Source organism: Oryctolagus cuniculus, chromosome 4, assembly GCF_964237555.1.
Source record: "Oryctolagus cuniculus chromosome 4, mOryCun1.1, whole genome shotgun sequence".
In the NCBI taxonomy this organism is placed as follows: Eukaryota; Metazoa; Chordata; class Mammalia; order Lagomorpha; family Leporidae; genus Oryctolagus; species Oryctolagus cuniculus.
Genome location: NC_091435.1, coordinates 151205060 through 151217868, shown reverse-complemented (window position 1 = coordinate 151217868; position 12809 = coordinate 151205060). Strand labels below are relative to the sequence as shown.

Genomic DNA, 12809 nt, shown 5'->3' with positions numbered 1-12809 from the left:
TTTTTGTTTGTTTTTTTTTGGGGGGGGGGGTTTTGGACAGGCAGAGTTAGACAGTGAGAGAGAGAGAGACACAGAGAGAAAGGTCTTCCTTTATCCATTGGTTCACCCCAAGGCGCTGCGCCGATCCGTAGCCAGGAGCCAGGTGCCTCCTCCCGGTCTCCCATGCGGGTACAGGGCCCAAGGACCTGGGCCATCCTCCACTGCACTCCCGGGCCACAGTAGAGAGTTAGACTGGAAGAGGAGCAACCGGGACAGAATCCAGCGCCCCAATCGGGACTGGAACCCGGGGTGCCGGCGCCACAGGCGGAAGATTAGCCTATTGAGCCGCAGCACCGGCCAGCAATGAGGTTTTAAAATGTATGGATATCAGGGGCCGGCACTGTGGCACAGCAGGTTAAAACTCTGGCTCTCTGCTATGGCCTGGGATAGCAGTAGAAGATGGCCCAAGTCCTTGGGCCCCCACACCCGCATGGGAGACCTGGAAGAAGCTCCTGGCTCCTGCTTCGGATTGGTGTAGCTCCAGACGTTGCAGCCATCTGGGGAGTGGACCAGTTGATGGAAGACCTCTCTCTCTGCCTCTATCTGTCTTTGAAACTCTTTCAAATAAATAAAATAAATATTTAAAAAAATTCTCACATTCGAGATTTTCATTTCCCATTTTCGTTAACAGACCAAAGAGACCTAGATTTGGTGTCCTCTTGAGGTAATCTTTTCTGTTCTCTGTGTCCTTAAAGTTCTGAATGTTTAAAACAGCTGAGTTTATAAAGGATTATGGTTTAAATATGCACTTAAAGTATTTACATCACCATTTTGTAACAATGATTACATCTAATCTATATTACATCATGATGTTAAGGGATCCCATTTCAACCAGATATTATAAGCCTTCTTGGCATTGGCCAGGGGTGTGTGGGGCGGGGGGTGGAGTACAAAAACAAGCTGGTTATAAAAATTAAAACATTGTTGGTTCTGTGTTTAAACATTTCCTCCTCTAGTTTCCCAAGAACTTTTTCTGGTGATTTCTATGGAATTCAATACTTTGGGACAGCTCTGTAAACATGTTACTAGGAAGTTAGAAATTAGCCTATGTGTGTGAGAGGGGCCTAAGGGGAACCAAGTACCTGCAGAAGCTCACCTTGGAAGCAGCCCAGGATTTCACACACAAAGTCCTGCCCACGCCCAGGTAATGTTGGTCTAGGTGGTCTCGGCCCTCCCTCCAGGAAGGCTCCCCCAGAAAAGCCCTCCTCAGCACCAAAGTGTTTATCTGGCCTGATAACATTGTGCAATAAAATCTCACAGCCTTCTCCCAAAGGAAGGCACCCTCAGGGAAGCGCCTCTGCTGGGAGCCAGGTGGGCTACCCAGTTTGACAGCACCGAGTAGTGAAACCTGGCGAGGTATTTCATCTAATTCACACTCAGCAAACCCTCTGTCGTGGGGAGGAGGAGGGGAAGGAGAGACTGCAGGGAGAGCTGGACCCCTTTCCCTTATAAACCTGTCTGAGTGCAGACTGTGTACTCAGCTCTCGGCGCTGTGCTGAGCCAGGTGTATCCTCTCCATTAAACCATGCTGACTCTGCTTTCCCCAGTCACTGGGCACTCGCTGCCAGGTTCGGTCTGGAGAGGTGCCCCCCGCCCCCATTGTGACGGACGCCCTACCAACTCCATTACACCTTGCTATTTATTTTATTTATTTTGAAAGACAGAGTTACAGAGAGAGGAGAGGCAGAGAGAGAGAGAGGTCTTCCATCCTCTGGTTCACTCCCCAGATGGCTGCAATGGCCCGAGCTGCACTGATCTGAAGCAGGAGCCAGGAGCTTCTTCCGGGTTTCCCATAGCAGAGAGCTGGGTCGGAAGAGGAGCAGCCGGGACTAGAACCGGCGCCCATGTGGGATGCCGGCACTTCAGGCCAGGGCCTTAACCCGCTGCGCCACAGCGCCAGCCCCTACACCTTACTATCTTACAACTCTGTCTCATGTCTGAATTCTTTTTTTTTTTTTTTTTTTTTTTTTTTTTTTGACAGGCAGAGTGGACAGTGAGAGAGAGAGAGAGAAAGGTCTTCCTTTTGCCGTTGATTCATCCTCCAATGGCCGCCACAGCCGGCGCGCTGCAGCGGGCGCATTGCGCTGATCCGAAGCCAGGAGCCAGATGCTTCTCCTGGTCTCCCATACAGATGCAGGATCCAAGGACTTGGGCCATCCTCCACTGCACTCCCGGGAGCCCCGACCGGGACTAGAACCCGGGGTGCCAGCGCCACAGGCGGAGGATTAGCCTAGTGAGCCGCGGCGCTGGCCCTGAATTCTTTCTTGAGCAAAGAACCTACCCCACCCATCGCAGCTAACAAACAGATAAAGCTAAAGTCTAACAATAAAAAAGTACGGTTAATTCAGGTTATTAAGAGCAAAAAGTAATACTAATGACTTTTAAAAAAAAACTATTACAAAAACCTGTTTATTATTTTGTCCTATAATGTTATATTAGACATTTGCAACCATAAGATATGATGCAATGCACATTACTCAGAGTCCAATTTAGCTTCTAGGGTTGTTCTTTGGCAAGATCATAACCATGCTTATCTAATATTTTAGTTTCTTAGGTAATTTTAGTTGTTATAAACAAAAGTTGGTAAATGTAAAAGATCCATGTTTCCAAATACATGTATTCTTGTCTTAAAATTTACAAAAGGCAGTGGGTCATTTGGTAAATGTTTTTATAAGTTGTTGATATTTGACTGTTAACACTGCTTGCTAACTTTTCACTTGATATTAAATTGCTGACGGTAAACAATCTGGGAGGCCTGACTTGTTACCTCATTTCTCCTCTATTCTCTTCAAGATGAAAACAAAACAAAACAAAAAAACTCCGCTTTAAAAAAATAAATGTTAAAAAAAAGTTTGTGTGTTGAAATCTTAATTCTTTAATGTGGCAGAGTTGGGAAGTGGGGCATAGAGGGAGATGCTTGGGTCATGGAGCCCTTGCCGATGCATTAATGCCTTTCTTGCAGGAACAGGTTAGCTGCACATGCCTTGTGCCCTCACACCATGAGGCCCTTATACCATGAGCTACCCCCCTACCATGAGGCCCTCACCAGAAGCACAGCAGATGCTCCTGCCATGCTCCCGGACTTCTCACCTCCATTACCGTGAGCCAAAGTAAACTGCTTCACCTTAAAAATTGCTCAGTCTCAGGTATTCTGTTATAGTACAGAAAATAGACGGTCCATTTCCTAAAGAATGTATACGGTGGGAATTATAAACATCAAATTCAAGATTTTCATTACTGCTATGTTACCAGGGGTTACATCCCAGTTCAACCCTACACCCTGGGAATCACTAATCACTTAGAGATTCAGCCTCAGATGATTTTTTTTTTTTTTTTTTTACTGACACACAGAATAGATTAAAAGAAAAACAAAACAATAAGGTCCAATTCAAAAGGCTACAGCAAGGGATTGCGATGAATGCAATGGGGAGGGACATACCGGAAGCTTCCCTGTGTTTGTAATATTGTGTTTCTTAAACTAGGGGGTTGGTACATTCCAGTTAAGTGTCTGAGAGAGGTTCTAAGCCTTACATACATAACACAGTAAATCACAGCTCAAAGATCACAATGTAGAAAGACGTTAATGGGTTTACCCTCATCACAAAGACACAAAGACGTCCTCCTTGCCTGGGGTTAAACCTCAATCCAACCATGCATCTTGGGAGTCACTCAGAGATTCTCCCTAGAGATGACTTTTGCTGACACAGAGAACAGAGTAAATGCAAAACAAAACAAACAGGTACAATTTAAAAAGCTAAAGCCAGTGGCTATGATGAATGTTACTGGCCAAACAGGAGAAACAAATAAAAACAGGAGGTCTTTCACCACCAGCACCAGGTGCTAGCCACCCTCTTTGGAGGGCCACCAACAGTAGCATTCTATCATATTGAGAAACACTATACTTTGGTTCCCAAATCAGTTGAGATAAATCTCTTATGTCCTCATCACACTATTCAAGGTTGTCACCATTCCATGATGCCTTTTTTTTTTTTTTTTTTTTTTTTTTTTTTTTGACAGGCAGAGTGGATAGTGAGAGAGACAGAGAGAAAGGTCTTCCTTTTTGCCGTTGGTTCACCCTCCGATGGCCACCACGGCTGGCGCACTGCGCTGATCCGAAGGCAGGAGCCAGGTGCAGGGCCCAAGCACCTGGGCCATCCTCCACTGCACTCCCTGGCCACAGCAGAGAGCTGGCCTGGAAGAGGGGCAACCGGGACAGAATCCGGCACTCCGACCAGGACTAGAACCCGGTGTGCCGGCGCCGCTAGGTGGAGGATTAGCCTATTGAGCCACGGCGCCGGCCCCATGATGCATTTTTACACAGAGTAAATCTCCTTATCACAGCTGTTTACTAAAGATGTCAAACTATCCCTTAACTTGCTTGGGAAAAACGTCAAACTCATGATGGGTGAAGCCAAATTCAAACAGGCAAACAGTGTTCCTTCAGTTTGTTTTTCATAATGCTCCCTGCTCCAGGGCCAGGTCTCACTGGCACTGAAATCCAGAGCAAAGGTTAATGGCTTAAAATCCAGGGTAGGAGTCCAACCTTTCTGTAAGCCACAAGGTACCTGGGAACGGCTCTCAGTGCCTATTAACTGGGCACAGGCAGGAGTTTTAATTATCAATTTATTACCAAGCCTTCCTTGATAACAAAGTTGCTTCACAGGTTTTGCCTTAAGCCTATCTCTGAGCCTTGGCACTTGCAGCCCATAAATTTAATGAGACGCAAAACAAAATCAACTTAACCTATCTTTATTATATTATTTTGTGTACTCCTTTGTCTGTGTTGATTTATTTCCTACAGCACATTTCCTGCTGTGCAGTTGTCAGTGTTGGCTTTTAAAACACAGAGCACTGCACACACATCCGTTTCTGTTGTTGTTGGCTTCTTTACTTAAAAAATTTATATATTTATTTTGAAAGTCAGAGTTACAGAGAGAGAGGGTCAGAGAGAGAGATCTCCCATCCGCTGGTCCATTCCCCAGATGGCTTCAATGGCCAGCACTGGGCCAGACCAAGGCCAGGAGCTTTATCAAGGTCTTTCACACTGGGGACAAGAACCAAACACTTGAGCCATCTTCTGCTGCTTTCCCAGGCACATCAGCAGGGAGCTGCATTGGAAGTGGAGCAGCTGGGACTCGAACCGTTGCCCTTATGGATGCTCAGTTGCCAGTGCTGGATGCCAGCATTGCAGGTGGCACCTCCACTCACTACACCACAATGCCAAACCCTTTGTTATTTTTAAGACTTTCAGTTTTGGGGCTGGCACTGTGGTGTAGTAGGCTAAACCCTCGCTTGTGGCGCTGGCATCCCATAAGTGTCCCAGCTGCTCTCCTTCTGATCCAGCTCCCTGCTTAGGCCCCTGCATCCACATAGGAGACCTGGAAGAAGCTCCCAGTTCCTGGCTTCAGATTGGCTCAGTTCTGGCTGTTGCGGCCATCTGGGGAGTAAACCAACAGATGGAAGACCCCTCTTTCTGTCTTTCCCTCTCTCTGTAACTCTGCCTCTCAAATAAAATAAAATCTTTTACAAAAAAAATTTCAGTTACAAGTGTTTCTTCTTTCAATTTAGCCAACCGTGTCTTCATCCATTCTATATCACATTAACCTTAATTCACTCTTCACTTGATAACCAAACATTTCAGCTTTCAATATAGCTTGTGTGTGAGAGTATTTCTAGACTCAGGTAATGCTATGCTTTAAAATAATCACAAGGGGGGAGGGCCCTGCCACTGTGGCGCAGTGGGTTAATGCCCTAGCCTGAAGCGCTGGCATCCCATTTGGGCGCCAGTTCGAGACCCAGCTGCTCCACTTCTGATCCAGCTCTCTGCTATGGCCTGGGAAAGCAATAGAAGATGGCCCATCTGGGGAGTAAACCAGCAGCTAGAAGGCCTCTCTATCTGCCTCTCCTCTCTCTGTGTAATTCTGACTTTCAAATAACTAAATAAATCTTTTTAAAAAAGAAATTAAAATGGACGATCACAATCTGGGGCTACAGTTACTGGCTGGGCCAGCGTTGTGGTGTAGCGGGGGAAGCCACAGCCTGAAATGTCAACACCCCACATAGGTGCCAGATGTCCTGGATGCTCCACTTCTGATACAGCTCCCCACTAATGGCCTGGGAAAAGCAGTGAAGGATGGCCCAAGTGTTTGGATGCCGGCTACCCACGTAGGAGACCTGGAAGAAGCCCCTGGTTCATGCTTTTTGCCTGGCCCAGGCCTGGCTTGTGAGGCCATCTGGGGAGTGAACCTGCAGATGAACGATCTCTCTCTCTCTCTCTCTCTCTGCCTCTCTTTTGGTCATTCTGCCTTTCAAGTAAATAAATAAATCTTAAAAAAAAAAAAAAAAAAAAGAAAGACTCACTGGCTGCAGGGGCTGCGATCTCTACAGTGTATTTCCTCAAGGCACTACACTTGCAGCTATTTTCTTCATCCAGACAGAAGAAAGCCATTAGATAGCACTTTCTCGGTCTCAAAACCAGAACACCCCCCCCCCCAATAACTGGTATGCAGACTCCTTAATGACTGGCTCTGTTCCTGGAGAGCATGGGATCAATATTTTTTTAAAAGGGGGGGGGGGCGGCGCTGTGGCATAGCAGGTAAAGCAGCTGCCTGCAGTGCCGGCATCCCATATGGGCGCCGGGTTCTAGTCTTGGCTGCCCCTCTTCCGATCCAGCTCTCTGTTGTGGCCTGGGAGAGCAGTAGAAGATGGCCCAAGTCCTCGGGCCCCTGCACCCATGTTGGAGACCGGAAAGAAGCTCCTGGCTCCTGGCTTTGGATTGGCACAGCTTTGGCCATTGGGGCCAATTGGGGAGTGAACCAGCAGATGGAAGACCTCTCTCTCTGGCTTTCCTCTCTCTGTAACTCTATTTATTTATTTATTTATTTAGATTTATTTGAAAGAGTTACACAGAGAGAGAAGGAGAGGCAGAGAGAGAGAGAGAGAGAGAGAGGTGTTCCATCCGATGGTTCACTCCCCATTGGCCACAACGGCTGGAGCTGAGCCAACCCGAAGCCAGGAGCCAGAAGCTTCTTCCGGAACTTTGGCCATCTTCTACTGCTTTCCCAGGCCTTAGCAGAGAGCTGGATCAGAAGAGGAGCAGCCGGGACTCGAACCGGCACCCATATGGGATGCCGGTGCCTCAGGCCAGGGCTTTAACCCGCTGTGCCACAGCGCGGGCCCCAACTCTGACTTTCAAATAAATAAATCTTTCTAAAAAATTAGATCTATTCCTCCCTTGGAGAATAAAGAAATAAACAAACAAACAAAAGCAAACAAAGCTACAAAATTCCATGATTACTGCCAATGAAAATAATCAACCATGCAGTTAATGCTTACAAACACTGTACAAAGGGCACGGGATTACTACAGACCCTGTGATCCCACAACCACAAAGGCTTGTCCAGGAGTTGCTCCTCACCCGTGAACCCTGAGGGCTGAGGACTCCTGCCACAGCACAGCTCACAGCCCTGGACTGGGAGGTACAAAGGTGAACGCAAGGCTAAAGATCTCTGGCTCCTTTTTGCTAAAGGCAGGGACGCAGCTAGCAACGAATTCACCCTTTTGCAAAACTAGTTGCTCTGAATCCTGGGGCTTGTTCCAACACCGCACTTCACACTGCGTAGCTCTGTCAGCGAGTCTTCTGAGTCAGTGACGTAGATCCTGTGAACTGACAATCATCTAGACAGCCTTCGCTGCCAATGTCAGAGCAGAGTGAGTCCAAAGTAACCAACAGTATTACTCTGCCTATAGTTAAGCAATCATATATTTAATTACTAACTCATGCCTCCAGCACGAGTCCAGAACTAGTGGTTCTCAACGTGGGGCTCTGAGTCAGAGTCCATAGGTGGCTACCTTGCCCTGCAATGCGGATGCACCAGATCTGGGATGCACCAGGCCTCATGGTTTGGAAAAGCTTTCCAGGTGATTCCGATGCAGTGGTGGCAGGGGCTGTCACACAGGCAATGATCTAAACCACACTCTATGGTAGAGGGGACAAAGTCTACATTTCTAAAACACTGTGCCAAGAAATGCTCAGAGCATACAAAATACATGCCGCTTCTTTCTGGAATGTCAATTTTACTTGACAGAGGGGAATTTTAAATGCTGGTGCCGGCATCCCATATGGGCACCAGTTCGAGTCCCTGCTGTTCCACTTCTGATCCAGCTTTCTGCTATGACCTGGGGAAGCAGAGGAAGATGGCCCAAGTCCTTGGGCCCCGGCACCCATGTGGGAGATCTGGAAAAAGCTTCGGCCGTTGTGGTCATCTGGGGAGTGAACCAGCAGATGGACGACCTCTCTCTCTCTGTAGCTCTGCCTTTCAAATAAATAAATAATAAATCTTTCAAAAAATAAAAAGTTATTTTTATTGGGGATGGTGGTTACATACATACGTGAATATCTACGCCAAAACTCACCTGACTTTTAAGATCTATGCACTGAATTGTACATTATATCTCATTTTCATATTAAAATGTGGATACAGTCTGAATGCAAAATCTGCATTCACTTTTTACATGTATTCTGAGACTTCAAAGAAATCTCCCTCTTAGCTGGGACCCCCATATCCAGGGAGTGAATCCCCCATACCCATTTCCACTTCTCTCTCCCCTGCTTGCAGTGGGCGCCCAATGAAGGACCCAGCACCAGTGTGAAAACCTTTGGGTGCTCTTCATTGGTTTCACGTTGCCCATAACCCGCTCCCCCTCTCTGCTTGTCTCCTTACCCAACGATACCTCAGATCCTACACAAAATAAGAAAGCTCCTGTCTCAGTTAACGACTGGTGATTTGACAGACGGTCCGATGAGCAGGAGGCCACCCCAAGGAACCGCACCTGGCCAGAACCCTTCCCACTCAACGACAAGACTGCCGGGTGCGGGGTGTCCAGGGGGGCTGACCCTGGAGCCAGCAGAAGCCGCCCTCCTGACTTCGGGAAGCGGGGTGGCCCGCAGCAAGGGGGACAGGTTCGAGATGCCCCACGCCAAGTCCCAGAGGCGGCTCGGGCGAGATCCTCTTCTCCTGCTCCGCGGGTTTAAGGAACGCTGCGCACCACCGGCTTCTTGGGTGCAAAAGCGACTACAATTTCAGAAGCACGCGCGCCGGGACACGCGTAAAAGCCCCGAACGGTGGACGCGGCGGCCCCAGCCCGGGAGCCCGCGCGCAGCCTCCTCAGCCGCCAGGCCCGGCGCGCGCCCCACGACGCCCCCGGATGTGCGCATGCGCACCTCGCAGTCCGCGGGCCTCAAGAGGCCTCGGGCGGGCGGACCACGGCGGCATCGCCCTCCTCAACTCTCCGGCTCGGCTTCTTACCTGGATGGCGCGGGCCTCAGCCCTCCGCAAGTCCCGCCTCCCCCGGCGGACAGCGCCTCAGGTGAGAGGGCGCGGCTGGGTGAGGGGCGCGCGCACGCCCTCGCCCCGCCCCCTCCCGCGCGCTCTTTAGGGCGGCGGGTCGGAAGGGGCGCTGTCCCGCAGGGCCTGGGCGGCGTGCGTGGCGGGTGTTCGGCGCGTGGCTGCGGGCTGCGAGCGGGCCCAGGACTAGTAGGTGGAAGATGCCGGGAAGCGACCTGCAGGAGCGTGGCGAGAGAAGCGACGAGCAGGTGTCCGGGGCTAAAGTCATCGCCCAGGCCCTGAAGGAGCAGGTGCGTCCGGCGCCCTGGGGACGGGGGCGGAGCCGGGCCGGGAGACCCCGGGGGCGGCGCGGCGCGGCGGCGTGGGGGCGACCCGCGGCTCTCCCTGTGGTCTTCGGCCTGCAGGATGTGCGGTATTTGTTCGGCGTGGTGGGCATCCCAGTGACCGAGATCGCCGTGGCGGCGCAGGAGCTGGGCCTCAGGTACATCGGGATGAGGAACGAGCAGGCGGTGAGTACGGGCGCGGGCAGCCGGGGTCGCCGTGGGGCGCGATGGCGAGCGGTGCGGGTGTCGCTGGCCCGCTCGGCGTGGACTCTGCCCTGCACGTGTCAGCCACTGTTGACTGCCAGCTACTGGCAGTTGGTTTGAAAGTGAGACGCGGAGGGAGAGACAGAGGCAGACAGAGAGCTGGATCTGGCATTCACAGGTTCACTTCCCAAGTGCCCGCAATGACAGGGCTGGGCCAGGTCAAAGCCAGGAGCCCAGAATTCCATCCGAGTCTTCCACGTGGGTGGCAGGGGCCCAAGCACTTGAGCCACCACCCACTACCTCCCAGGATGCTTTAGCGGGAAGCTGCATTGGAAGCAGAGCAGACAAGACTTGAACCAGACCCTCGGCTAAGGGAGGTGTCCCAAGTGGCGCCTCAGCCCGCTGTGCCACAGTGCTCATCCAGCTTTGTATGTTTCTTTTTTAAATCTTAGAACTAGTGGGTCTTGGGAGCCGGCATTGTGGTGCAGCGGGTTAACCCACTGCCTGTGACGTTGGCATCCTGTCTTGAAGTGCGGCAGCTGGCTGCTCTGATTCCCACCCATTTCCCTGCTAATGCACCTGGCGAAAAAGTGGAGGATGGCCCGAGTGCCTGGGCCTGTGCCATCCGTGTGGGAGACCAGGATGGAGTTCTTGGCTCTTGACTTTGGCTTGGCCCAGACCTGGCTGTTGTGTTCATTTAGAGAATGAATTAGTGGGGGAAAGTGCTCTCTCCCTCTCTCCCGCTCTCTCTTTCCCTCCTTTGTCTCTACCCCTCTCTGTTACACTGCCTTTCAGATAAGTAAGTAATATTAAAAAGAAAGTGGGTCTTGAATTTGTGTTGCTTCTGCCTTATACTTATCTCAGATGGAATAACATTCTATTCATTTTAATCTGTATGAGAAGTGAAGTTAGGGATCTATTAATGGGATCTGTATTTTACTGATTTTTCTACTGCCACGGCTTCTCATAACAGCAAGCATCTACTGAGTATGTACTGTGTGCTAGATACGGTGCTGCCTAACCTGTTGGGGAGAGGAATACAAAGAAGGAACAAGGTTGTCTTGGCCTTCAAGCTGATCACTGTCTGGGAAAGTGGGGGCAAAGTATGCATAAGAAGCCAGTTTCTAGCTCTCACAGTAGATGTGTCCATGTAAGGAGGCGTAGGAAGTAGCGGGAAGACTGACTGGAGACGTGGTGTGTGTTCATGCCGGTCCAGCAAGATAATTTGAAGCGTTGGTGGACTCTGAGACCGGTAGCCTGCTGCAACACTGTGAGGAATCTTCTCTAGCTAGAAGAGGAGTTTGGACTGTTGTTCTCGTTTGTTTTTTGACAGTGGGAGAGACTACAGATTTCTCTAAAGAGGTCGGAGATAGGAGCGGGTTACTATGGAAAGTTGGGATTCGAGGTAGCGTGACTCGAATGGTATGGGCCAGCAGAATAGGAACAACAAGTTTCATTGCAGTCCCTCAAGCGTAGGTGAGGCTTGTTTAGGTCCAGGGGCTGTGCTGGGCACTGGATGCAGAGATGAATCATGTTTCGTTCCTGTCCCTGAGGGGGGTATCATCTAGCTGTGGAAGCAGATGGAAGCAGATGATTTTATTATAATGTGGTAAGTGCTGTGATAGGGAGATGTCCAGGGTACTGAGCATTAGCCAGCTGGGAATGAGAGGATGGGTTCTTCCGGAAAATGGTTCCTAGTACTTGTTTGTTGACTGTTGCTGACAGTCAGACAGGGAGTAGAGTGAGAGGAGCCAGAGAGGAGGGGATATGAGAACAGGCGGAGAAGGAGCTCAGGAACATGTGCTGAAGAGAAGGTATAGTTATGACTCGCTGTCTTTCTTCAGATCCTGAGTCATTAAGACGTGTAGTGGGGCTAGCGCAGTGGCACAGTAGGTTAATCCTCCACCTGTGGCCCCAGCATCCCCTATGGGTGCCGGTTCTAATCCTGGCTGCCCCTCTTCCGATCCAGCTCTCTACTGTGGCCTGGGAAAGCAGTGGAAGATGGCCCAAGTCCTTGGGTCCCTGCACCCACGTGGGAGATTGGAAAGAAGCACCTGGCTCCTGGCTTCAGATTGGCTTAGCTCGGGCCATTGCAGCCATTTGGGGAGTGAACCAACGCAAGGAAGACCTTTCTCTCTGTCTCTCCCTCTCACTCTACCTCTCAAATAAATTAATTAATTAAATCTTAAAAAAAAAAAAAAAAAGACGTGTAGTGACTGATCGCCAGCAAGCAGGTGCATGGCCAGGAAGTCAGCTGTTACAGAGCGCTCACTCTGTGCTTCACTATTCCAAGTATTTTACACCTGTTAACTGATTTCATCCCCACTACAGTATCCTGACCTAACTCATTTTCGAGGTGAGAAAGCCAATGTATAGAGTGACTCGCCAGAACTATATAGGAAGAGTGAGGGGAGCTGGGATGTGAATAGAAACAGTTTGGCTCTGGAGCCTGTTAAGTACTGTGTGTACCCTCTGCCTGTGAGCAAAGGAAGCATCGTAGAAAAATGGATTTTTAATGGTTCTCAGTGTTAAAATAAGTACTGTTACTGTGGCACGTGTTTTAGGTACTTGCATCTCTTAGGAGTTGTCTTATGATCATATTGTGAGAACTTGGCCATGTGCATTAGGAGGTAGAGAGGGGGCCAGTGGGGAATAGCAGCACAGAAGAGCAGAGCCTGTATGTGGCATTGTAACCCACCACGCCACAGCACCGGCCTGTGTGGGTGGCCTCTTAGTGGGCATGTGGCAGAGGTGCAGAAAGACTGCGATTCTTAAGCATTTCTTAGGTTTAGGTCTTTAATACAGGTTTATTTTTATTTATTTTTAAACATTTATTTATTTTAAACAATGACAGGGAAGGAGAGAGAAAGAATCTTCCAACCTCTGGTTCATTCCC

The 12809-nt window shown here is 49.7% G+C and overlaps 2 protein-coding genes across 3 annotated transcripts in view; one reads left to right on the top strand and one right to left on the bottom strand.

The window, feature by feature from the left end:
- BTD (biotinidase) overlaps positions 1-9510 on the bottom strand; it is a 56475-nt gene extending 46965 nt beyond the window's left edge. For both annotated transcript variants that reach the window (XM_051818486.2, XM_051818487.2), the window contains exon 1: positions 9348-9510. The gene's annotated coding sequence lies outside the window, so the exon portion shown is untranslated. The remainder of the gene's footprint in view (positions 1-9347) is intronic.
- HACL1 (2-hydroxyacyl-CoA lyase 1) overlaps positions 8999-12809 on the top strand; it is a 45200-nt gene continuing 41389 nt past the window's right edge. The window contains exons 1-3 of the mRNA XM_002716184.5: positions 8999-9408; positions 9510-9676; positions 9791-9895. Of these exons, the coding sequence (XP_002716230.5) occupies positions 9009-9408; positions 9510-9676; positions 9791-9895 (672 nt within the window). The 5' untranslated portion in view covers positions 8999-9008. The remainder of the gene's footprint in view (positions 9409-9509; positions 9677-9790; positions 9896-12809) is intronic.